Source organism: Podarcis gaigeae (assembly GCF_964106915.1).
Source record: "Podarcis gaigeae genome assembly, chromosome: 1".
Classification (NCBI taxonomy): domain Eukaryota; kingdom Metazoa; phylum Chordata; class Lepidosauria; order Squamata; family Lacertidae; genus Podarcis; species Podarcis gaigeae.
Window position 1 is genome coordinate 78,898,532 of NC_139678.1, and position 27,297 is coordinate 78,925,828.

Below are 27,297 nucleotides of genomic sequence, written 5' to 3' on the forward strand. Positions count from 1 at the left end.
TGAGAATTATTATTTTTTTAATTCACAGAATAATCATCACCACTCTATATACAAACAGTTGCTGAAGATGGCAGCTTTTCTTCACCCTCAGCAAACCATTAAGATTTCTGGCACCAGGTCTACAAAATGCAACGGAAGTTACAAGAAAAAAATATATATACATGTAAAATACATTATGAAGTATTTAAAAATAATGGCATTTACATTTTGAGAGAAATTTCCATCCATTGCCCAGTATTCGTGGGCAGATGCTGAGGGTCCCAGTGTCTTACAAGGGTCCACTCCCCCAAGTCCCCTGTGGCTGCACCTCGCTGCTATCCATTTGCTCACTCAGCCATCCAGTTGGGCAAGTGACATTGAGCCAAGGAACAGCAGCAGCTATTACCACTCACTAACTGCCCTCTCCCAAAAGTGGCAATGAATACTGTTCCTCCTCTTTCACCCAGCCAGTTCCTTTGCTCGCCAACCTCCAGCCCTGGCCTGTGTTTGTGTCCTACCTTAAATGTCTTGCCCAAGGAACCCCAAACTGCGGAGCAAATATTGTACAAGGTTTGTACTTTTGGGGAGGAGGCAGGATTGTTTCAGTTCTCTTATGTGTATGAACGTGTATACAAAACAAGCAGCAGTTCCTTGCAGTACCTCCATGGCTGGTGGAAAGTTGCTTAACAGAACAGGAAGCACACACACGGATTCCTCAGCGGAAAAGGAAAAGGGCTTTTTATGTTCTAGTACGACATGTCATTTTAGGAGGTGAAATTTTATTTTGGCAAATCAAAGTTTCCGTTTGATGAAGAAGCACATAAACTGCTTTTTTGAGGGGGGATAATTTTACTTCTGTCGCAAAGGGCAGCTAGGCAAGTAACTATGTACTGCCAATCAAGTCGCAGCATGATAAATACTGTGTATTTTGTGAAAACTACAGAGCCGCCATTTTCAGTGACTGGTGGGGGTGTGAGATTTTTGTGGCTGTGAGAGGTTGGAAACCTGGATGAAAGTGGTGTAAGTGGCTGTAAAGAGCTGCACAAGTTTAATTTTTATAACAATGTATGTGAATCTTCACCCCCTTTCCTAGAAAATCCAATCTATATACCACTGCAAGTACATTTTACAGTTCCCATGACAGGTTCAGCAGAATCTTTTAATAACAGAAGGTATCAGAAAGGATGCTATGCACTTTCGAGTGGCTGGAATACAGTTGTATAAAACAATGCAGATATATAAAGCTGCTCTCATGAGGATTAGCTTTCCTGACCTCTTCAACAGGAAAATTTACTGAAGACACATGCAAATCATCCTTTAAATTAAAATCTTTTTTGAACATACACTATGGCTAGCAAATAAAAAATCTTCCAGCTAACAGCCTTCACCTGTGGAAACAGATATAGACTCTAATTTAGAATTTGCTTCTTAGAAATTTCAATTGAGATAGGTATAACCGCCCCCCACGCCCATGAGACAAACCAGAATAGCTTTTGACTGTGAAAGCAAACCACTTTAGCAGTCAATCCAACAATAGTTCTGCTAGGCCACTTAAAAGAGGAAAAGGAAATTTTTAGTCCTGGCTCCTTTAAAAAGTCAAGCATCCTGAGAGAATTTTAAGCCTTTGTTTTGAACATATGCCTGGATTTGTGATTGGGGCTTTGAAGAGATTTTTATTTCACACTTACTCATTCTCTTGAGATCACTGCAGGGTGCCCCATGGAACAGTGTTGATTTAGGATTTAGAAACTGCAGGGAGAGGGAGAGTCAAGCTCCTAACCCAGGTGGCAGCTATTGAGCCAACAATGCCACAAATCTAAGAAAGTGTTTATTTTAGTAACCTTGGATAAAAACGAAAGAGTTCTGTTCCATTTTAAGTAGATTCATGGTGGCAATGCCCACTTTTGAAATAAAACACAGGAATAGATTTGTACCACCGCAAAAGGCCTAGGGCAGGGATAGCCCAATTGGTGCCCTTCTGATGTTCTGGACTACAACTTTCAAGCTCTGGCTATAGAACTGATGGGAGTTGTAGTCCACAATTTCTAGCGGCTTCCAGATCTTGGAAACCTCCAGTATCATCTAGTTCCAGCTTCATTGTATTTCTCCCTGTAGCTGTACTCCTCTATGCCCACCTCATATACTCTGATTCCATTTCCTGCTTGTACACAGCTATTAGTCAACAGCAGAGTACCATACCATTTTACAATACAGAATGTAATTATAAAGCCACACAAGCTGACTTTAAAAATGCTTAGTTTGGGTCTAAGAGTCAAATAGGTTTCAAGAGGGAGCTATGTTCTCAGACTTGTTGGGTGAAGGCAGTTCCTTTTGTTGTCAGAAATAAGCAAAAGATGGCCTTGGGGTTTTGCTGAAGAGCAGGCAGATATGCTTATTATTTTCAGATCTATGGAGAACCCCTCAAGCTGCATCTAAAATATCTGTGTTTGCAATGCACAGAGCTTCTCTGAGTTGCCTACACAGAAGTCAGTGAAGGAAGCAGGAGGCAAACAGAATGCTATTTTCCAGTGTTGAAGGGTAGAATGGAAGCCTTTGTGGAACAAGTTGGTCATCTTTCCTTCCAGAACAGCAAGTGCCTACAAGTATATTAGCATGACAATGGATGCAGCCTTAAAAGAGGAAGAAATAACTAATTTGGGTCAGGGCAGAAGGTTCCAGGTTCGATCCCTGGTTTCTCCAGTTAAATAAAGAGCAGGAAATGAACACAATGGACCAAGCTGAGATACTGGAGAGTTGGCTGCTGGTTAAGACAAATAGTACTTGGCTGGTTCGACCATTGCCCTAAAGCAGCTTCTTATGTTCCTACTTCAAGAAAAAAAAATCTGCCGGAAAGGAGGAAAGATTTGAAAGTGCTCCCTGCTATGACATCTACACACCAATAAAAAGTCAGTTATCTGAATACTGATGGTACTAACTACACAGGAAGATTGGTGGTGGAAGAAGCTGTCTTATGGCACCCTCGATGGGCTTCTGGTCACTAACAGTGCAATCCTATGCACGTTTACTCAAAAGTAAGTCCTACAGTCCTCAGTGGGCCTCACTTCTAGGAAAGTGTGCATTGTTTTGCAGCCTGAAGCTCCACGATTCCATGAACTTCCCTATTCTGCGACCTCAGTGGTTCCTGCCATGAAGTCACATGGCACTGCTGCTCAATGTAAACAGAACTCTCTTCTAACCAAACCTTTAATCAGCCACTTGCAACATGTTCTTCTATTGATCCTGACTGTACTGTATAGAAAACTGGTGGGGCCACTGACCTTGGTCCATTATGGAAAAAGGTCAGGTGCCTAAACCATTATGCTGATGGACAGGAATGAGCAATAATATACTAGCAAGAGCCGGGAAGATGAGAACACATCTTAATCAGCCTTTTGCAAAACTTGTTGTAGATCCCACCACCCCTCCTTCCAACAAGGCTGACTCAACAAGACTGCGCTGGTGCAGAGCTCCGCATCAAGAGTCCAGCCTTGGCAAGGGCATCCACTTTTCCTTGCTTTCTTGGGTGCCCAAAAAGAATAATCAGACCATGCAACCAAAGGAACATTCACAGCTGCCTTTCCACCAGGATTTAGAAGACTAATCTCTACAAGGAGAAAATGTGGTGTATCAGCCTTAGCTATGGAATTTGCTGCCACAAGATGTGGTGATGGCAACCAGCAAAGAAGGCTTTTAAATTCACAGGGGGTAGGTCTATCAATGGCTATTGGTCATAATGGCTAAATGGAACTTCCAGCTATAGAGATAGTATACTTCTGTATACAAATTGCCACAGCTGGAAACAGGGAAGGGGGCAGATTATTGCCTTCATATTCTGCTGGTGAGCCTCCCAGAAGCATCTGTGTGGCTCCTGTTCAGAGCAGGATACTGGACTAGGTGGACCTTTGGTCTGACCAAGTCGGGTTGGTCTTATGTACTGCTGTACCACAAAGCTGGTCTAGGGTCACCCTATGACCTTCCTGCCTTTAAAGGTAGTTAGGGGAAAACAACACCTTTCCTAACAATGCACAGGTCTCTGGACTTGCCAGTTCACCAGCTCTGCACACTCTCCATTGCCAACTCCAGCTGGTCCCTGCGAAAACTGCCCATCATTTCACAATGGCCTGTGCAGAAGTTCATTCCGGGATGTAGTCCCTGAAGGAATTGAAGCTCAGGCTCCTGCCACCCGAGGCCAGAGTCGAGTTGGCATGAATCTTTGGGATCTTTTCCATTAGTTTAGACACTGCTCGCCTCTTGAAGGACCCTGGGGAAAAATGACCTTGCTTCATCAGCTCATTGTATAAAGTGTTGAAAACCACTACCGTCTCCTCATAGCTGTCCCTGGTAGAGATCTCGTAGAAAGGATGCTTCAGGGCCTTGGAGAGGTTCTCCCCATCCTCAGAGGACACCATGCGGTCAAACTGCAGGTCCTTCTTGTTTCCGACAATCACGACGGGCGGCTCTCCACTCGCGCTGCTCCGCTTTGGGCTGGAATGGATGTGGTTGATGAGGAAGCAGAGCCTCATGACTTCGTCGAAGCTGCACCTGTCAGTGACAGAGTAAACGACAGCAAAGCCATCTCCCCACTTTATCTTCTCTTCAATTTGTAGAGAGTCCTCCTCCTAGGACAGAGAGACCAATCGCAAATCTGTATAAGCACGGCACCTTCTTTGCAAAGAGCTCACAACATCTGTACACAATGACCAATGGTGGTTATGTACCCCCTTTCCAGTCACTGGTTCTCCTCTGCAGATTGCACCATTCCCCACCCAGCCCACTTGACAGTTGTTCGGGGGTCATTCAGGTCCCAGATTTGGTCAGCCACAATTCATCTACTTTGGCCAATAGAGAGAGAGAGAATGAAATTATAAACTCACAAGTGGGACCTGCAACCAAAGGTTGTAATGTGAAGAACTTCTGTTCAAGTCTCCAGCTATTCCATTCCACGGCCCCAACAACAATCAATCACCTTTCTATGCCCAATAGGCATCCTCAGCCATCATGGGCTGTTGGGTGTTTTCCCCTAAAGTTTGTTGTGCTTCTGCAAGCCTCAGAGTTCCCCTGCGCTTGCCAACACCTCTCCCTACATGCAAAGCAGATGCTCTGTAACTGAGCTCCCACCCTTCCCTAACAGTCCATGCTACATTCTGTCTGTGTCTTTAAAATGGGACAAATTAGATGTTGCTCAGGAAGGGAGAGCAGTACAGTTGTGTCTAAAAGTAACTTACTTGGAAACAGACATTATTGGTGAAATAATGTAGGCATTTATTTATTGTATGAGGACATACTACCATTTTATAATGGCATTGTGATTTGCTGTTATTTTTATTGATTATAGATTAGTAATTCTTTATTGTAATTGGTAAGTGTAAACTGTTTGATTATTATTTGCTGATGTTTAATTTTACTGTTTACTATTAGAGTCTAATGGATTATTGAATGTTGCTTTATTTGATATAAGTTGTTTATTTTAAAGTTATTCTGATTTTTTTATATTGGATCAGATTGTTTCTATTAAAGTTTGATGTTTTATTACGTTTTTATTTGTGTTGGAAGCTGCCCAGATGGGCAGGGTATGTATGTATGTATGCATAAATAAATAAATAGAGATAAATAGATAGATAGATGATAGATATAGATAGATGATAGATAGATGATAGATTAGATAGATAGATAGATAGTAGATAGATGATTAGATAGATAGATAGATAGATAGATGATAGATAGATAGATAATGTCCTTTTTCCAGTAACATGTTGAGACTTTGCCAAAGTAGAGATTTGAATCTAGATCTTCCTGGTCATAGTCCAACACTCTAACCATGTAACCAGCACATTGGCTTCTTTTTATCGGAATAAAAGTTACAGCAACTATGTGAGATCAGTCAGTATAATTCCAGTAGAGGGGTCAAGGCTAAGAGACATTGGCTGGACAGTAAGTTCACAACTAACACAAATTTGGTCCGGGGATTTCCAGGCTCATTGCTCACCCTTTTAGCCACTACACTGTTTACATCTCAGAAACATTTTTCTTGGGACACTCTCTTTCTTAGGGCTGGGGAAACCCAGCCAGGTGGGATTACTTACCCTTTAACGCAATTTAACTGCCCACTTCATTTACAGAATGAACGTAAGGGGACATCCAGCTTCCACCTCCACCGCTTTCTTATTAGTTTATGTTTCTGCTTGAGACCAATGGTTCATCTTAGCACTGCATCCTGCTCAGCACAGCAACCAACCAGATGCCTCTGAGGTTTTTAATGACTGGAAATGTTTGCTGTTGCTTTGCGTCTGTCTTTTTATATAGTTTGATTCTATTGATTTTGGATTTGTCTATCTTGTCTAAGCAATGCTGAAGGCCTTTGGACAGAAAAGAAACCTAAAAATACTGATTAAAAAGACAACAGCAAAGTAAGACTTGAAGGTAAGAGCCCTTTCCTGCTACTTTTCCCCCAGTAACTGGTATTCAGAGGCATGGTGCCTCTAGAAGCAGAATATAGCCTTTATGAATAATAGCCATTGTTAAGTCTCATTCTTTGTGAATTTATCTAATCCCCTTTAAAGCCATCTAGGTTGGTGGCTGTCAAAACATATTGTGCCTGTGAATTCCTTAAGTTATCTCTGCACTGGGGAAAGAAGTGCTTCCTTTAGTTTTTCCCGAATCTCTCGCCATTCCGCTTTACTCGATGGCCCCAGGTTCTGATATTATCAGAAAGAGAGACAAAATGCCTCTACTGACTGTCCACAACAGCCATAATTATATGCATCTCTATCATGTCCCCCCTTTACTTGTCTTTCCTCTCTCCAAGATAAACAGCCTCAAATTTTATGGCCCCAAATTTTATAGCCCAAGCCCTCTGGGAAATTTTGATGGTTTTTTCTGGCCCCTTCCCAGTCCCCCTCGTTTTGAGATATAGTGACCAGAACCTTACCTGTCCTGCTGTATCAAGAATTTCAAAATGCACCATCTCTCCATCGATGACAGCTGTGTGCCTATAAATCATCTCTGTGGAACATAAAACATGTATGAGAAATCCCTTGGCACATGCGCAAAGCAGAATTAAAAATAAAAGCTAAAAGTATGCTGAGTGGAGAGTGCTCTCTTCCTTTGTCTGCCCTCCTGGTTCTGCTCACAAACAAGTACACAGCCCAGCATGAAAGTCCCCCTACACGTCTTGCACTGCTGAGAAATCTTATGCACCTGTATTTTTTTTATTAACCTCATCATTAATTTTTATATACCACCTTTCTATTCGAGAACTTCCAGTGCAGTTTACAATCAGAATATAAAACTCAAGAAAACACCATAGCCTGCTATTGAACAGGTAAAGTCAGATGGCAAAACTCTTCAAACCCAATAATTTATTTATTTTTAAAGGATTTTGGTGGGCATCAGGTGAGCCTTCCAAAGGAGGCAGCTCCACAAGTGGGGTGCCAAAACAGAAGAGCCCCTTCCCAAATGCCCCCTGCCTCACCTCAGACACAACAAGGGCTCTCAGAGAAGGGTGGGGTGTAGAAGGAGAGAGGAACTAAAAGTGCGAGGATCCAGAAGGAGAGATGAAAAGTAGATTGTGTGTGTGTGTGTGTGTGTGTGTGTGTGTGTGTGTGCAAAAGGACAGAGAGGTTTGTAGTATGCAGGCTGTTACCTGCAATGGCAGCTGGCCACACTGTGACTGTGGATAGAAATATAGCCCATCATCACTGAAAGTTCATTATGAGCCCAGCCTCCTGTTTGCAGTGTGAGCTAAAGCTTCAAAATGAAGAGATTCTGGGACTAGTCTTGGTGGGGTGGGGGAAGGACCATGACGGTAAAGGGAACTTTGCCAGTGACTTAAAATGAAGCGCACCAGTTGTTCGGGCAAAACTCAGCCCAAGGAAGGCAGAAAAGGCCACCTAGTGAACAAAAGATGCCCTGAATGGGAGCTGTGCACAGCAACATATTTCTTCCCAAACACCTTGTTCTCACCTTGAAACCTCACATGCCCTCTAACTATGAAATGTCCAGGCTCCCACAAGCCTTATTAAGTCATCTTGGCCTCGAGGGCTATTCTTCTCCTGCTCAAGATCTATGTGTTGATAAAGGAGCCTGTCCATATGCACTGTGGATTAAAGGGTGGGGACGTGCCATATATTGTCTAGTCACATTGTGAGGAGAATAATATACCCAAAGGCAGGCAATTATGCCTCTCTGTCAAAAGGAAAAGAATAAAGGTGATTCTGTCTTTCCCTTTGCTTACCCTCCCCAACCACAGCCCTCTCTGACTTCCACAGAGCAGCCAAATTACTCTATTTTGTGCACAGTGAATTCTGTGACATGCCGTGCAATCCTATGTATGCTTGCTTGCAAGTAATCCTCACTGTGTTCAATAAGGGCTTATTTCCTTTAAAAAAAAAAAGTGTGTGCATAGGATTTCAACCCAGCCCAAGAATAAAAAATGCTGAAAAGACAAGACAGAAATGGCAAGTTGCTTTTAGGCTGTGAGGGGCGGAAAATTCTGAAGAAAAAGAAGAAAACATCAACAAACCTTTTTAGTAACCATTCAGGAAGCTGCAACCCACACAATGTTATTCCCACACCATCCTCAAAAGGCCAGATGGACTAACAGCATAACCTCTAAATATGTAACTCCAAATGGAGGTGTTTATGTTGCTATTACAACAACACAGCAGGAAGCCTTACTGAGGGCTCCAGTATCCCAAACTAGTTCCTGTTAGTTCTTCAAGCCCAACACTTCACAAATTACTCCATCTCTTATCAGCTTCCAGCTCTGTCCAAGGCAGGTTTCTTTGCCTTGTTGAAAATGCAGTAATTTCAGGACACATGCATGTTATCTAGGTACCTGATCTGAAGAGTCTGGAGGTTGGGGGAGGGATGGCTCTTGCTTTTGTGCAGAATACCTCCGCCATCAAAGAAAACAAAAATGAGGAAATGTAGGACTGAACAGGTATTAATCTAATTTTCCACGAGTTTCTCCCAAATTGACAATTGGTGTGTGGTGGGGGTGGGATCCCTTGCAGATGGGAGACTGTCAGCCTCTCTAGGCTAAATGACAACAGGTACATAATGACCTAAATTTTCAAAATGACTAGTGAATTGGAGGCAAAGTAGGCTTTCTGGGGAACTATGAAAGGATTTTCAGATGGTGCTTTGCTCTATTATTATATTCAAAGAACAGACACTCAGCCCAGTGGAGATTCAGCTTGATTGGTCCAATATCAAGGCATTTTCTAGAATGTAATTGCTTGGTAAATGGAGCAAGATGGCAATGGAAAAATGAACAAAGTGCTAGGTACTCTTTGCACTAAACCTTCAGCTCACCACCATAGCATCTTGTCCAATCGTTGACATTATTTTCACCAAGTAGAGAGTCCATTGATGCTGTATGAAAGTAGTAGCACTAGTTAGCCTCCCCAATTCCATCATAAGAATATAGGCTGCTGCCTTATAATGAGCCAGACCATCTAGCGCAGTATTATCTAACACTGACTGCTACCAAATTTTCAGGTTCTCAGACAAATGTCTTTCCCAACCATACCTAGAGATTGGACCTGTAACCTGTTGGATGCAAAGCATGTGCACTATCATTAAACTATCACCCTCACCACTTCCTTCAAACAGTTTGTATTTGAGAGCTAAATGGCAATTGCTCTTGGTGCTGGAGCCAACTCTCCACACACACACACACACACACACACACGCACGCGCACACACAAAACTGACTAACTAACTAACTAACTAACTAACTAACTACCACTCTGAATGTGTACGAGACACATAAGCCAGAAGTGAGACTTACCTAGAGTTGGGTCATAATCACCAATAAATCGCTTAGTGATGAATCTCACTGTCAAAGCTTCATTGGAAAAAGGAAAAGGAAACATGATTAATGGAATAAACCAATACAGAAATAACAATAGTCTACAGCAGCCTCCCACAACCTGATGACCTCCAAATGTTTTGGACTACCATCCCCCTCAACCAGCATCATTCGTTGTTGTCAGGGATGACATCTAGAGGACATCCAGTTGGGAAAGCTTCACCTACAGAATATCAAAGCACACATGACCAAGGAACCGATCAGTGGGTGAGTCTTAAGGACAAGACATATGACTGTTGGCAGGAGGTTTTGGGGACAACAAATGAAGATAATGAAAGGGGTGCACTTCCAGGTAATGGGCTGGAATAAACAAATGCATCCTCTCTCTCTCTCTCTCTCTCTCTCTCTCTCTCTCTCTCTCTCTCTCTCTCTCTCACACACACACACACACACACAGATGCACTTTCTTAGAAGCTTCCCACATGAAAACTGAAGTGGAATTTACTTTTGAACAAAGTCCTGTGAGCTTATACAACTCCAAAACACACATAACGTCACAATGAGCATTTCAATGAGCATTTACTTTGGAAGTAAACAGATAGAGGCGGCAAGGTGGTGGATAGAAAAGGCAGCAAAGGACCTGTAAGTGCCAGATTTCCTGGGCTCCAAACTTACTTTTGAGCAGCTTGGAATGAGCACAAGAAGTACAATGGTGGCTCATTCTCCAAAACTCAGGAACAGTCAGGGGTGGAATGCGGTGGGCAGAAAGGAATGTGTGAATGCTACCAGGGGAGCCATGTGGAGGCTCACTGCACAGTTCAATCCAGCGCTCCCACATGCTTTAATCTGGAGCTCTTCCACGAACACCACGTACAGGTTAATTCTGACATTGGATCTGCCAACCAGTGTTTCTTAAAGCACATGAAGGGAAGTAGCCATCATTCTCTCTCTCAGAGACAATATTGTCTCTCTCACAGAGACAATAATATGCAAGAATGAGCCATGCCTCTTCTCAAAAAGCTAGCAAAAGCCTTCTCTGTAACCCACCCAACACCTAAAATTAAAATATGGAAGCGTGGCCTCAGAAGCAGCAAAACGTCAAGCCGAGACAAATAACATCAGGGTGGGGAAGGGGGTACAAGTTGAAGCCTGCAGTGAAGATACAGCATACCCTCTCAAAATGAGGGTGGGAAGAGTATTTCGAATGAGGGCGAGAATGGACAAGGCAAAGTTGTCAGTGCAGGAAACCGCCTTGACTGCACGTAGCCTGCAGCCCTTCTCTTCCCTGCTCTGCAAGCTAACCAGATGCCTTTGACAGCGAACATGCCACATTCGTGACACACACACACACACACACACACACACCCCCCACAGCCTTTATGCCTGGGAATCTGTACCCATCACTCTGGGGAGAACAGGAGGAGATATTTTGGTATGACCCTTTGCTCATCCCCGAGGGAGTTTGCCTTGTTTCCTACTACACAATAGAAGAGTGAGTCATGAAAACTTAAGGTCTTCTTTCCATCATTATAGCTGGGTAGGCAGAGGGAGCAAAAATAAAACCATTTGGAGATAATTTTTATTTTCTCATGTGCACCCACTCTCTGGTCTGTCTAAAAAGAGTGTAATGTGGGATCATCTTATAGACCAGGGTAATGGAAAACCTTTCATCTGGGATACCTTGCTTGCCCCTAAATTTCAAATCCTTTTTGTGCTGGATTAATTTGGTGCAAAAGGCATCTGCTGAAGCAGTAATTTGGCCCAATAGGGTCCTTAAAACATTGTGGTTCTCTAGTCTTTCTGCTATTGTCTTATCTCCCAGCATATAAGAGATTCAAAGCTATAAAATCTAAGTAAAAGTATAAAATGTAAGTAACTCACAAAGGAAATAAGCACTGGACCCATCAGAATAACAGTTTCCATACACTCTTTTTTTAAAGAAGGGGGAAAAAGGACACCATAATTTGAACATAATTTGCCTTGTGTGGGCAGCTTTAGTAATCAGGAGTCCTTTCATATTCCATATAGCTCATTCTTCTAAGTTTAGGGGTAAGGGAAAAAGTAAACACACACCACAGACCAAACTATCACTTACAGCCAGAGAGAACACAAAGGACTGGATTATCCAAGCACTGGTTATCCTTCCAAGAACACATTCAGAGAACTCTGTACAGAACAGCCAGCCAGCCGGAGGGAAGAGTTGCAGACAAAGATAACACACAGGGTTGGGAGGTTAAAGAATGTAGGTGGTTTTGGCAGAGGCTGAGAGAGGCAGAAAAAGAGATGGGTGGGCTCCTGTTTGTGAAAGGGAGATGTGGTTATGGCCCAGACGAAGCACAAACTCTGTGGGTCCCCATCATTTAGGGAGTAACTTTAGAAATAAGGTTCCCATAATGAAAGAGCTACGGTAGCTGCACGGTGTTTGTTTCTGAGCCAAGGACAACAGAGCCTGGAAATTCAATTGAGAAAATGCTAATAGGACCCACAAGCATGTTAAGATCTTGCACGTCCTCGTATTTTAAGGACCATCTATACACACACAAGACCAGTTGCCAGCAGAGGTCTACTTAGATGGCATACAATCTGCTTCATTCACACATCAAGTTTGGACAGTAATAGCTTGGGATGGAGCTTTTCCAGTAGCAGTCCCAAACCTTTGCATCCTCCGTCCCACAGAGGTTATGCAACTTCTTGCATTGATATCCTTTTGGAAAGGTTGTAAGACTTCTTGTTTCGTCATGTTTTTTTGGCCAGTTGAGGTGCAACATTTCCTGCTCAATAAACCCTTGTTCATTAAGCTAGGAGAAAGCGCTGGGGCTGTATGCCTCCCCCCACTCCTCATAATCATCCTCCAGGATAAAGCTGTGGCTTTGGATCCTAGTTGGTAAGTCAATATTAAAACACAGTCCCTCCATTTAAGACATGACGAAACTAGGATCACAGCATCCAAGTCAGTGGAGGAGGTCAGGATGCAAAGGAGAAGTGTACAGACCAGACAGCTGTTCCTGGCTTACAAAACCATGGTTTAGGGAGCCAGAAATGTTATACAGTGCATCTGAAAAGGCCATACATGTTTATTATATGTTTTAACTTTGTTATTAATGCTTTTGTCTTTCAGAGGATTTTTTTGTAAACTGCTTTGGTGTTTTTGAAAAAGTGGTATAAAGATGTTTCACTAATTATACACACACACACACACATACAGTATATATTTAAAAAGCCCCACAAGATGTAGCAATAGCCACCACCTTGCATAGCTTTAAAATGAGTTTAGACAATTTTTTTAAGCCGGGATGTCAAGCGTTGGAGGCACAAGAAGGGAGAGTGCCATTGTGCTCATGTCCTGCTTTTGTGCATCCCATTAGCATTAGGCTGGCCACTATGAAAACAGGATGGTGAATTATATTCAGCAGGGCAACTCTTAATGTTTTTAGGGCTCGTGTCTTGTTCAATTTCAAAACTTTTCTGCAGGTAGTAAGAGGTAGAAATATCACTGGTTCTATCCCAAATGTCCAAAAGCACATCAAAAGAAAGGTGGTGATGGTTATTACGCTCTCCTCATGCAGCTGGCCCTGCCCTTAGGTAGAGGGAAGCAGCTGCCCCAGGGAGGTGACTTTTGAGTGTCAGGGAAGGGCAGAAAATTGTTAACAAAGCATTGGCTATTATTCTTGTTATTCCTCAAAACTGTGCTGCCAGGGAGGGGGAGAGGTGCTTGTGGGACAGTCACTTGTGGGACTTTCTGCCTCAAGTGCCAAAATAACCCAGCTGGCCTTGGATACCACACATCGTACCTAGGGTGGATGAACAGGACACAATTTGTCACAATACCACGGACTACCACAGGTAGAGATATTAAGGGTATGTACTGGATGGACTCAGCAGATTGACATTTTCTCCACAAAAAGAAAAGAAAAAGGAACACAGCAGCCTCAGGAAATGTCAGGACGTGTCAATCTGCTGTCCTTTCTAGGTAGCACAGAGCAACACCAGCAACAATTCCTCACAAAAGTTGCCAAAGGTTCTTTTTCTGAACCCAAGAATGCATAATGTACTGTAATGGGTTTTACTTATTGTTTTATTACTGCATTTGTTATGATTAGTGGATTCTACAGCACCCTAAAATCCAAAAGGGAAAACAGGCAGTATAAATTTGTTGTTGTTTTTAAAAGTAAATATAAAAATGGCTGGAGGGAAGTGACTCATCACCAGATTAATCTTTCTTCCATCCAGAACACCGTGTCATACATCTGCATATATAGCTCAATATTTAACATGATCCTCTCCACAGATAAGAAATGTGCAGTCACGAATTCATTACCAGAGAAATTGGTTCTAACACATCATGTGAAAAGATACATTAAAAATCAGGACAGCAAGGGGCATACATCACCGTTACCAATTCACACATATCACTGGGTTTGTTTGTTTGTTTGTAAAAAAAAAACACCGTAATAGATGTTGGCTTAAGCAAGATTTCTTATTAAGAATGAGACATAAATCTGTATCCGTGATTGCACTCATCTATGAAGCAGCTACAGGTATGGGGAGCCAATGGGCAGGAACAAACATCTTGCCTTGCCCAGGAATACCTGCAGGAGCTTTCCCTTCAGGACTTTGGGTTTGAGGGGATCTTGGTGACGTACCCTCTAATAAGCCTTCACCTGTAAGGCTGGGCTCTGGCAGAAGCTCTAGTAGCCAGTGGTAGCAGTCCAATCAGCATCAGGCAGCTGAGTCTGCAAGCTGCCATTTTAAACAGAGTGATGTGGCACAGTGGGCACTGACCGAAATCAGACAGTGCTGGCTTAAAGCACTGGATTTTTCATTTTCTAAACATTTAATTTCTAATATATACAAAAATACATGGTGAAACGAATGTATAATATCAGGGCCGGCTTAATAATGAGCCAAGGTAAGGCAGGTGCCTCAGCAACAGGATGGGAGGGGCGGCAGATTTGGATCAATTCAAGATGCTACAGAGCACTTGGTAGACCTTGCACACATAAACAGTGACAGGATGAGCACTAGGACCCAGGAGCAACCTGGAGTCTATCAAGCAGCGGATTGGTTGACCACTAAACAAGGTCCAGGACATGCCCAGCAGAGTGGCAGCTAAAGTGACTAATAGTTAAGCATCTGCTCAGGCAGTCTGCTGACATAAGGAGGCTGCAGGCAGCGCCTTCCCAGCCAGGGGAGCTTCTCTGAGCTCCTTTTATTTCTCATATTGTCTTTTATTGTTTTAAAATTAGAATTCTATGGAAATGCAATGTGTAAGAAGCAAACGAAGCAATCAAATGAAAATAAAAACCAAACAGCAAAGCACATTACGATTGCTACAACAGACAGAAATGTTATTAAGTAAAGACCCTCAGCAATTTTCAAGCAGTCCCTGGGGAGGTGGAAAGTTTGGGACCCACTGCCCTAAAGAACTTATCCACCACCAAATATTACCTCGGGTTAAGAACTTTGCTTCAGGATAAGAACAGAAACCGTGCTCTGGCGGCGCGGCGGCAGCAGTAGCCCCCATTAGCTAAAGTGGTGCTTCAGGTTAAGAACAGTTTCAGGTTAAGAACGGACCTCCAGAACGAATTAAGTACTTAACCCGAGGTCCCACTGTATCATCAATTGTGTTTCTGCCCTTCTCACTTTATATGCTTACTGAAGGTAATATGCTTTTCCCCCGGCTTTAGTGGTGGAAGTGGGATTTCATGGGTAACATTTGAACAGAGATTTTGAATTTATGTTTCTCCTCACAAATTCCAAAGTTATAAGTGAGAAATATGATTCATGCAGCAGCAACAAGAACACCCCTTGAAACCAGACAGCCCAAACTTGGTATTTGTTTTTAGCATTTGCAAGAAAAGTAATTTATTTATGCTTACTCTGTTTTGCCCTCCAACGGGAAGGCCCATGGAGACTAACAATAAAACATACATTAAAAATGTGCAAATAAACTACGCGGTGAATAAAAATATCGAACACAATGTGACATTACAAGAAATTGAATAGATTTGCTGCGCTTTCATGACAGCTGCCTGAGGCAGCTGCTTCATTCTGCCTAACGGTAAGGCTGGGCCCTGGGGGAAGTTCTGGATCAAGAGACAGCCCCAGTGGCAAGCTGCGTGCTCTAAGAAGTCAATTTGGAAGCAAGGGAGGATGCAGATATTTAGCTGGTGGTGGAGACTAGATAAAGGGGAGCCCCCAAACCCCTCATTCCCCAGAATTGCATCACCACAATATTCTGCCCTATAGAAAGGTATATATTCAGTCTTGACGGCATGGCAGAGCAAAAAGAGGACTCAAAGGAAAACATCAGGGTGAGGAGGGTCGGGCTTAGTTCGAGAGCAATTTCTAGAAATAGCTATGAAATGACAACCCATGGAGTGCCATATTACAGGTGAGTAAAGCAACAAAATGCAGCAGCCTGTAATTACTTGCATCTTTTAAGGATTGCACTGGCAAAGGGAAAGACAGTGGAACAAATCAATCTAGAGTTCTGGGAAGTGCCTGCATCAATAGCAGGAACTGGGCAGACTCCCAAAGCTAAAGTGCATGGGTCTATATTAAGAACCCAATTAAACAGATTAAAAATGTCAAGGGGGAAAAACACACAACAGAAGGTCCTATTACAAGGAAGGAGTCAAGGCCAGAGAGGCGGAGGTTGAAAAGGAGACCAGGCCCAACTATTCATCTTGAACATGAGCAGAATTTGCTGTAGGTAACATTTAAAGAAAGTGTGATGTGGGCGCTGATGGATAAACCAAACACTTAATGGTTTTAGAGGCAGATCAAGCTGGGGTGCCTTTATAAACCAAGAAGCCTTTACAGAATAGATTAGCTCTGGTGACTTACTTCTGTTCCCTTCATCCTACTCTCAAGAGCTCCAGGCAGGTGAAAAAAAACACACCTTAAAAATATAATAAATCCAACTATCTAAGTTATATCCTATTACCAAGAGCCTCATAATAAACGAAAGCCTGTTGAAAGAGATCCTGTGGTTAGATCAAACTAAGTGCCCTTAGGGTTGCCAAGTTGCAACTTGGAGCTTCTTCTGCTCACCATCCCCACCTGCACCCCATCCTTGTACTTCTCCAAACAAAGGTCTGGTCATGTCAGACTCTTATGCACACGGTTAAGCAAATCCAATGATTCTGGGAAAACTGCCCAGTGAGAGAGGGTTTCTGCAGCAAAATAAGTCCTGCTTCTGGAACTAATGGAGAAGATTCAAAGGCCCACACTGGCAGGGCTCCTTGAACCTTGCTTGCCAAGACAGGTAGGGCCAAGGCAGGCCCACCCATGAGGCAGGGTGAAGCAGCTGCCTCAGGTGGCAGAAATGGAAGAGGCCCAGTGAGCACCCTGAAGCTACCCACACACCAGCCCTTGCAAAGTTTGCCCCACCCTGCCCCCACCCACACATGGCAGTGTGTCTTTAGAAGACAGCTTTGAAGACTGAAAGCATATTTTTTACTAGGAGTCAAATGCAGTACAGTGGTACCTCAGGTTAAATACGCTTCAGGTTACATACGCTTCAGGTTACAGACTCCGCTAACCCAGAAACAGTGCTTCAGTTTAAGAACTTTGATTCAGGATGAGAACAGAAATCGTGCTCTGGCGGCGCGGCGGCAGCAGGAGGTCCCATTAGCTAAAGTGGTGCTTCAGGTTAAGAACAGTTTCAGATTAAGAACGGACCTCCGGAATGAATTAAGTACTTAACCCGAGGTACCACTGTAATAGTTATTACAAACTGTTAGAAAGAAATTTGTTACAAGATAACATGCCATTTAAAAGCTACTTACAATTCCAGTCTTTATGTATGACTAAACCTTTTCAGCTAGAGCAAACCTTCCTCAGCCTTGGCCCTCCAGATGTTTTGAGACTACAATTCAAATCATCCCTGACCACTGGTCCTGCTAGCTAGGGATCATGGGAGTTGTAGGCCAAAAACATCTGGATGGCCGAGGTTGAGGAAGCCTGGGCTAGACAATGCAGTGATGCCATTTGACTGACAACTGGGTAGCCCTGCGCACCTATCAAATTTCACTTGTGGAGCCAAAAAGGTTACCCACCCCTACACTAGCATTTTTATAGGGAACAGCTGATCCGACTGATGTCTCCGCTCCACAGATCAAAGCATCCTGCATGCTGGTGAAATTCATATAGAGAGAACCTCAGTTCTGCCTGTAAGCAATGAGATTGAGAAAAAAGTTTTTAAGTGGGAAAGTTGTAATTGGGTCAAGATTTTGAAGTAAGAGCAAATCCTTTTCCACTTGAGTTACTCTGACAGCTTTAGATTTACAGTTCATAATCTAGTCTTTATTTTTGCTTGAAATTTTGTATCCCTTGATCTTGTCTGTAAACAAGGTCTCCAGGTGGCTTGCAATTACAAAACAGACAATAAACATCTATAAAATCAAGTGGTGTTAAGCAGCAGGTTGCTTTTATCCTGGAGTTTCTGTAAATGTTCATCATGCAAAAGTGATTGGGGGGGGGGGGGAATTGCATCGCACCTCTTTCCTACATCATAAATGACCACATGAATAAGGCCTCCATCTCAGTAAAATAAGGTATGAGCAGAGACTCGCACTCTCCCCACGGCTCCTAGACAATCCAATTCTATGCTCCAGCCATGAGAAAGGCTTATTCCACATTTCTAGACAGCCTGTCTAAGTGTAAATTGCCACAACCAGCACTGGTTTTAGAAAGTCTTAGTATTTTTCTCTCTCTACCACTACAAGCTACAACTCAAACAAATGTCAGGACAGGGGCGTAGCTGAGTGAAAGCGTACGTGCTTGGCATGCAAAAGGTCCTACACTCAATCCTTGGCATCTCAGTTAAATTTATCTGTGATGGCAAGGCAAAGAAGGATCTCTAGCTGAGACCCTGGAAAGATACTGCCAAACACAATAGATCATATTGGGCAAGATCATCAGTCAAACACCTTTTCAGACCTTCACCTTTAGTCCAAACATGCATTTTGGAAACCACTTCCTGATTATTATTGAGGGAGGGGCATGTATTTGTATGGTAGTGCTGCAGATGTTGTGATCCACCTTATGGATCCACCTATGGTTCGGTAATGATCCCCAAGGGGCATGGCCATAGCCAAGGGGGGTGGAGGGGCAGCTGCCCCCCTAGATCAAGTAAAACAGTAGAAATACTTAACTTGACCAATCCCATCGGTTCTGCCCTCCCCAACAAAAATCCTGGCTACGCCCATGCCAAGGGGCAAGTGGGAGTTGGAATCAATAAGTTCCCCATTCCTGGGTTGAAGTCATAAAGAGTAACTGCTTTACACTGCTAAAATTGACTGGTGAGAATGTCCAGATCAACCACACTTTCCTGCTTACTAAATTCTTTGGGATTTTCTACTTTTTAATTTTTTTAATCTTTCAAACATTCTACATTTCCCCCTTGACTAAAGTATCTGTAGATCCACCCCATACATTTAAAGTGAATCTAATGCACATATAAAGCACAAGGCTTGCCCCCAGAGAATCTTGGAACTGTAATTTCCCCTCCATACAATTCCAAGTTCCCTTAACAAACTACCATTCTTGGGATTCTCTGGGGGAAGTAATTGAATGAGCTATGTGTTCAGGTGACAATAGTAGCAACTGCACTTGCCATCTGCTATTTATTTTTTGAAAGATCTCACTTGCAATTACTCAATGGTAAGAACTTTTATACAGATGAGTCTGTTCAATGCTGCAAGCAAGCAGCTGGGCAGGGGTGAGAATACACACAGTGGCTCTACCCACGAGGAACCTCTTGCTGATTCAGGACTTTATGACATTCAATATGGTTTATGGGTGCAATGCAATGTCTAGCTTCTTTCTGTGAAATTCCTTTTGACTCTCCTAGTCTAAAAATTCAACGACTGCAACTCCTAGGGAGACATGCTTCAACACTTGTGTACAGTATATGCTATATGGGGATTTGCAAAGGTGAATAAATACATCAGTGCTGTGGATTGCCTCCCTTAGTGGTGAGCAGCGCACGCTGCTGTTGCCAAATTATCTGTTTGGATTGCCTTTTAAAACAAAATTACTGATCACTCCCATTACTGAAACCCATATTGGCTGTGAGTCCAGGAAGACCTGCTCCCTGCCTTGCTGGCATTTTCCATGTGGACTGGGAGGGCCAGCTACAAAAGCTGAGGCCACTGAAGGGGGATTTGTAGGTAGGGGGGTTGTTGCTGTTATTAATTTTATGTATCTTTGCTTATGATTTACATAGAAAGTGTTCAGTTTGGTTGTTTACTTTTTGATGTTTATTTTTGTTTTGTTGTTTGTAATTGTGTAATCCTTCAAATATTGTAAGCTGCTTTGACCATAGTTTTAACAGGCATACAAATCAAACGACTGGCTGACTGATTAAAATGAGCCTTCTTCCCATATTTATATACTGATATCAAAATACAGAGCTCAGCTAAAATGTTAACTTTAATTGATAAAGATAAAATGCAGTTGAAAAGGTGTGAGTATAAACCCTGCAGAAGGGTTTATGAAACCATGTAACTATTTGATGAAGATTATTCACCACGGGACGTGGGTGGCGCTCTGGTCTAAACCACAGATCCTAGGACTTGCTGATCAGAAGGTCGGCAGTTCGAATCCCCATAATGGGGTGAGCTCCCGTTGCTCGGTCCCTGCTCCTGCCAACCTAGCAGTTCGAAAGCACGTCAAAGTGCAAGTAGATAAATAGGTACCGCTCTGGCGGGAAGGTAAAAGGCGTTTCTGTGCGCTGCTCTGGTTCGCCAGAAGCGGCTTAGTCATGCCGGCCACATGACCCGGAAGCTGTACGCCGGCTCCCTCGGCCAATAAAGCAAGATGAGCGCCGCAACCCCAGAGTTGGCCACGACTGGACCTAATGGTCAGGGGTCCCTTTACCTTTACTATTGCGAAAATGTTTGAAAAATGTAATAAAAAAATTACACCACCAAAAAGGTTAACTTTAATTGTTCAACTTTTTTTCACGCTTTCCTAATTAAAGCCAACAATTACTGTTGCTGTGTGGGCTCACTGTACTTGTTTTACATGCATGTATGCTCCAAGTAACTGTCACAGACAACAGATTTTGCGTTGCATTGTTATTTGATTCCAACACCTGCTCTCCGCCCCCCCCCCGGCACCCTTTACACCAATGTATAAGCACCTATCCACTGAGGATTGCATCTGATGAAATTGACTCTAATCCACAAAATCTTAAGCTTAATAAATATGTTGATCTCCAGGTTGCCAGAAGTTATTTCTGTTGCAACAGACTAACATTACCACCCCTCTGAAAGTTCCAAATTAAAGTGGCACATTTTCATTTACATCAAAGAAAGTAACCTGCTATTCAACTTCTGGCACTCTATGGGGAAGCGGACAATTTTATTAGGGCATCTTCAGCCGAAGCACTGAAACCTGCATTGGCTATGATTAGGGAAACCACATTGCATCTGCAGTGAATTGTGAAGTTTCCTTTCTTCCTGAAGCAAGGGAAATTAATCGGAAAGGAGCACTCTTTGAAACTTAACACTGGAAACCTGGTTGTATTTTCAGCCTCAGCATGTTTTCCCAGTTTCATCAGGAAATCTTATATATACTAGTTTAAAACTTCATGATGCCTGTATCTTCCGTGCCACACTCAGGGGTTATCTGCTGCTCAAGGATAGGGAGAGCTGTCAACAATAAAATGTTGGCAAACTGGGCCATCCTTAGGACAGATGTGAAAGGTCCCTTCAGCTGATCAAATCTTCACACAGGACGAGGAACACAAGGGGCTACTTGCTGTTGGGAAGGGAAAGAATGAACTTTTCAGGGGGCTTTGGAGACCTAGACACTGTAGGCCAGGAAACCAAGGGGGTAGCAAAACAAATAAAGCTGAGGAGGCAGGCAGTAGCAAACCCACATTTTGGGGGTCCTGAAACCCGAACTGTCATGGGGCCCCCTTCACAACCAGCAACAAGGTCTGGCTAACCACTGCTATCTTCTTCAACATCTGGGGTTGTTCCATGACAGATCACCACACCTTTACAACATCTGTGCAACTGACTCTCAAACTTTATATATTGATTTTATATATATATATATAATCAATTTGAGTCATGCCACTCAAATTGGGTCTGCTAGACCCAAATGTTTTAAGCAGTGCGGACTAAAGTTGCTTTGCTGGGGCCCCTCTAGGATTGTTGTTGTTGTTGTTTAGTCGTTTAGTCGTGCCCGACTCTTCGTGACCCCATGGACCAGAGAACGCCAGGCACCTCTGTCCTCCACTGCCTCCCGCAGTTTGGTCAAACTCATGCTGGTAACCTCGAAAACACTATCCAACCATCTCATCCTCTGCCGTCCCCTTCTCCTTGTGCCCTCCATCTTTCCCAACATCAGGGTCTTCTCCAGGGAGTCTTCTCTTCTCATGAGGTGGCCAAAGTACTGGAGCCTCAGCTTCACAATCTGTCCTTCCAGTGAGCACTCAGGGTTGATTTCCTTCAGTATGGAGAGGTTTGACCTTCTTGCAGTCCATGGGACTCTCAAGAGTCTCCTTCAGCACCATAATTCAAAAGCATCAATTCTTCGGCGATCAGCCTTCTTTATGGTCCAGCTCTCACTTCCATACATCACTACTGGGAAAACCATAGCTTTAACTATACGAACCTTTGTTGGCAAGGTGATGTCTCTACTTCTCAAGATGCTGTCTAGGCCTGTCATTTCCCTTCTCCCAAGAAGCAGGCGTCTTTTAATTTCGTGGCTGCTGTCACCATCTGCAGTGATCATTGAGCCCAAGAAAGTATTAGCCAAATCTCTAGGATTAGCCAAATCTAATTTGGCTACCAACACCCAGAGCTAATTTCACAGGGCATTGCAGCGAGTAGGCACTGAAGGAGAAGCCCCATCACACATGTCTTGCGCTGATGGGACTCGCTAGCTGAATTCCACCCTTTGGTGTGGGCACATTCCTATAGGGCTGCTTAATTTAACATCATTGCTTTCACAACTAGTGGAAATCTAAGCCTGCCATTATAAGTGACTCCTTTGAGGTAGCAGTTGGAAAGAGAAAAGGCCCTGTTAAAGATTAAAGAGACAACCTGTACTTGAACCTCACTTTTTAGCCCGCAACAAATGTCCACAATGGGAATCTCAGAATAACAATATATGTATCATTTTAATAATACTTTGAGTGCTCAAATAACTTCACCATGCTCTCGAGCTGACTCAGCCCCCACAATTTCCCCCGTGCCAGCTATTTGTGAAACAGAAATCAGCTATGTTGCAGTCAAACTGTGCAACACACACATCCATTGTGTCTGGATCCTTTGCCAAGCAGCATGAAAAGCAACAGAAGTGGAGTCCTCTTGTGCAGCCTCTGGATGAAGAGAAATACTATCCTCACCAGGGGAAACTGTGGGATGGCATTTTCAGAAATAAGTGTTTTGATTACATACATAGTACAAGGTGGAGGGGGTTAGTGGGTGCCTGGGAAAAATACAAACCTGCTACAAAATAGCAAATGCTAATGACAAAGCCTTAGGTGATACTTCTTTTTGGAATGAAGTTCTAGGAAAACAGTACAGAGAGATTCTCTGCATCGTCATGTTATGTTAGCTTTGTTCATCTTAGAAACTCACCCAAGTGATGGAGGACTAGGAGAGGGGCTGGCTGTGGCTGAGGACATCCTAATGAACATGAAATTAAATAGGATATAAACTGGTATGCCCAGGGCAAGAGCCTTCTTCAAGGGTTAGACATTGCCCTTTTGCCAATACTGGTGATCTGAATGGTGAGAGTTAATTTGTTTTAGTCCAGAGGAAACAAACCAAACATGTATTGATGATGTCATGTATCGTCTTGCATTTTCTTTGTTCTTCTTAACATGCTATGTTGTCTTTTACTGAGCAACGCTGGCAGCCACAAACATTTAACTCATCTCTTGATAGGGGAGGGGTATTGTGAGTTTGGCTGGATTGAGCCCTGTGCATGAGTACTCAGGAAGAAGACTTTTTTTTCAATTGCTTGTGGGTTATTTTCCTGAACAGGAACCAGCCAGTTTATGGATTCTGACTGGATGCCAACAATGGACAGACACAGAAGGATGAAGGAAAAGAGGAAAAGAGCCACTGAGAGTTTCTAGCTAGAGTTAGGGCCAAACTACATAGGATATTAGTAGTTTAACATAAGCTTGGTTACCCTAGCTGCTGTTATTTTGGAGTTACAGCAGCTGGGAATCCTTATCTAAAGAGGTGCTCCTGATCCAGATCCCATCACCTACTTGGCTGCTATTTGCCCACTGGTTTTGTTTGCAGTAAACATCACATTCAATGACAAAAAGCAGCCAGGAGGGAGCAATTTCCAGGAGAACACAAGTGCAGGGTCTTCATCTAAACTAAGAGCACGCTCAGGATGGAGGCATTGCGGTTTCTTTTTCCTCCAAAATGAAAGCACTGAAGTCTTATGTAGCTTTTCCTAGTTATCTGAAAAACTGGAAGTGCACAGATCTCTGAGAATCTGCTATGCCTCTGGGAATCTGCTATTTGTTTTCAGGAGTCTGCTTGCTTTCAACTATACTCTAGTTGTACATTTGTAAATAAAGCATATATTGCAAAGGCATCATATGTCTCCAGTGCTCTTTTATCCAAAGAAATTACACCCCAGAACATCCCATTGCACAGGGAAATGTGCAACATGCCTATATGGGTCTGTTGAAACAACCATCTATGTCCTTTCAACCTGCAAAGGATCTTGATTTTTTATTTATTTTATTTATTAAATTTATATACCGCCCTTTCATCACAAGATCTCAAGGCAGTTCACAGAATAAAATACAAGGTAAAAACACAAATGAATAGTTAAAACAGAAACAACAAAACAATAACCCTTGCTTCCCACAGACACATTTAAAAGGCTGTAGAATATTAATCAGCCAAAGGCCTGGTTGAAGAAGAATATTTTCACTTGGCACCTAAAATTTTCACTTGGCACCTAAAAAAAACCTAAAAAGAGCATTCCACAAATGGGGACCCACTACAGAAAAAGCCTGTTTTCGTGTTGCCACCCTCACATGGAGGAGGCACACGAAGAAGAGCCTCAGATGATGAACACAGAGGGACAGTATTGCGATATTGCGGTCCTGAGCCGTTTGATCCTCTGGATGAAAAAGCTGCTTTGTAAATGCCCTTCCTTTTGATCTCCTCCCATGTTTGAACACATGAAAGAAGCTGAAGGAGGCATTTTCCTCTACTTCTTTCAAACATCATTTTACAACTTTCTCGATGTCAACAAGGGGTGGGGGGCACATTTTGTAGGAAGTACCCTGAGAACAATTAAGTTAAGTCAGAATGTCCCATTTCAATTCCCTCCTTGGTTATAAAACTCAACGGGTGGGCTTAAGCATGCCATAGGTCTCTTAGCCTAACTTCATGGAGAACCAGAGCAGCGCAGCAGATAAGAGTGTCTGACTTTGCCCAATCCCTGTCTCATCATGAAGCACACATGGCTTTGGGCCATCCTACCCAATAGGGTTGTTGTTTAGGAAGAGACGGCATATATGCTTCCCTGAACCAAGGGTGCTATCAAGGCATGGCTTTGAGACAGACAGACGTCCAGGACCCTACGCAGCACAATGAGCAGAAGCCTCCCACCCCGAATGCAGCAGCACTGGCTTGTCACATTTTGAAGTAATGCACATCATTGTCTAAAGAGGTTGTGGTACATGAAACCATTAAGTCCGGAGTCTAAAGCAACACAGCTGCACCACCGCCCTGCACTCCCCTGAGGATGAGTGGGATTAAATGACAAAAGTAATTAAAGCAAGAAATACAAGGCAATATGTACACTAAGCCAAACCGTAGCCCACTACTAGCCAATTTCTGGTGGGCTATCTGAGGTTTCCCTGTCACTGGGAGCCTGGTAAAGATGGCTGGATGAGGTGAGGAGCGCAGTGGCAGTCCTTGGGATCACTGGACACAAACCCAGTGGCGTAGCGTGGGTTGTCAGCACCCGGGGCAAGGCAAGTAATTTGCGCCCCCTAACCCCTGGATTTGCGCCCCCTAACCCCTGGATTTGCGCCCCCTAACCCCTGGATTTGCGCCCCCTAACCCGTGGATTTGCACCCCCTAACCCTAACCCCCAGATGTTGTGCCCGGTGCGGCCGGCCCCCCCTGCACCCCCACGCTAAGCCACTGCACAAACCAATCACTCCTTGACTGTTAAAACAGATGTTGAGTAGGGAATTTTGCTTTGCAAGTTAAACATATACATCAACAGACACCCGGGGAGTCTGCAACCCTCCAAATCAGCCTTTGCCAACATGGTGCCCTCCAGGTGGTCCTTCACCAGGTACCGAGATGAGACTTGGAGAAGGGGAAAGTGGAAAGAAGGGCGAGCGGCCATGTCTTCTACTCTCTCTACCCGACTGGCTCCGGCAGGTCCACAGGGGTTCAAGGGGCCACACTTTGCGGGGAAACGTCCGCGGAACCCCCACGTCTGTGTAATGGGTGGGGCTGCCCCGTCGAGGCGTTAGAAGTGAGGAAGGGTAGCGGACCGGGCCGGGGGGGGACACACAATGAACCCTCTTTTCCAGCAGCAAATTCGGTTTGCAAGCGGGGAGTTTAACTTCTAGAGGAGAAGGATGAGAGAGCGGCAGCGGGACCCTCCCTGCTTTTTGCGGCTCAGTTTGGCGATTGTTAAAGAGATTATTTTTAAGGTGTTTTGGGGCGAAAGGAGGGCTTGTCTCAGAGCCAGCGCCTTTTGTAGATCCGAGACCCAGGAAGAAGATCTTAGCCGAGCCGGAAAGTTTCTTCTTGGCGCTAATGGCGGGAGCGCAGCCTGCAGGGGACAATTTCTACAGATTGGAAAGAGAGCGCTGCCGGCCGGCCCTCCACGTGGAGAAGGAAGGGACGTGGGTTACCCACCCCGAGAGGGAAGGAGTGGCGAAACGTCCCCCCTGCCCCTGGGCTTAAGGACACCCGCACCCCCGGGAGTGGACAGGACGGTACCTGTTTTGCCCACGGCGCCCTGTCCCAGCACCACGAGCCTCAGGGTCCGCGCAGAGCTCAGGCTGACGGATCGGCGCAAGGGCCGAGGGAAGCTCATTGCGAAGCCGGCGCGATTTCCGCGGATCAGCCGCCGCGATCTCCGCGCGCCTTGTCGGCTCCAGCTCCGCCGCGCCACTGCCCGGGCGAGCGCGCAGCAGTCCCGGCGGCGACTCTCGGAAGAGCGCAGCGGCGAGCTCCGCCCAGGAGGGGGCTGGGGTGCGCGCAGCTCGCTCCTCCCGGGGTCGCACAAGCGCCAAGTGCGAGAGAGGGAGACGGGGGGGGGGGAGTCCCCGCGGTCCCAGCAAGACCACGAGGTTGAACCCGCAGACAAGCCGCAAGCCTCAGAGAGCCCCAGAGGCCCTGGCCGCACTCCCGCCTCGGGCAGGAGGAAACGGAGGGGCTGCCGGCCGGATCTCTCCTGCTCCCTCCAGGGTCACAGGCAGGGCAGCTGAGGAACGACTCCCGCCGTGACATCAACATCATCATCATCGG

At 44.3% G+C, this 27,297-nt stretch overlaps 1 protein-coding gene across 1 annotated transcript; it reads right to left on the bottom strand.

The window, feature by feature from the left end:
- Positions 1 to 27,229, bottom strand: LOC310825285 (ras-related and estrogen-regulated growth inhibitor-like). Its single transcript, XM_083698616.1, has 4 exons — positions 26,767 to 27,229; positions 9,773 to 9,829; positions 6,908 to 6,981; positions 1 to 4,598 (listed from the first exon to the last, which is right to left on the bottom strand). Exons 1-4 carry the CDS (start codon positions 26,861 to 26,863, stop codon positions 4,113 to 4,115), a joined length of 714 nt encoding a protein of 237 aa, XP_083554742.1. The 5' UTR covers positions 26,864 to 27,229; the 3' UTR covers positions 1 to 4,112.
- Positions 27,230 to 27,297: the final 68 nt, after the last annotated feature.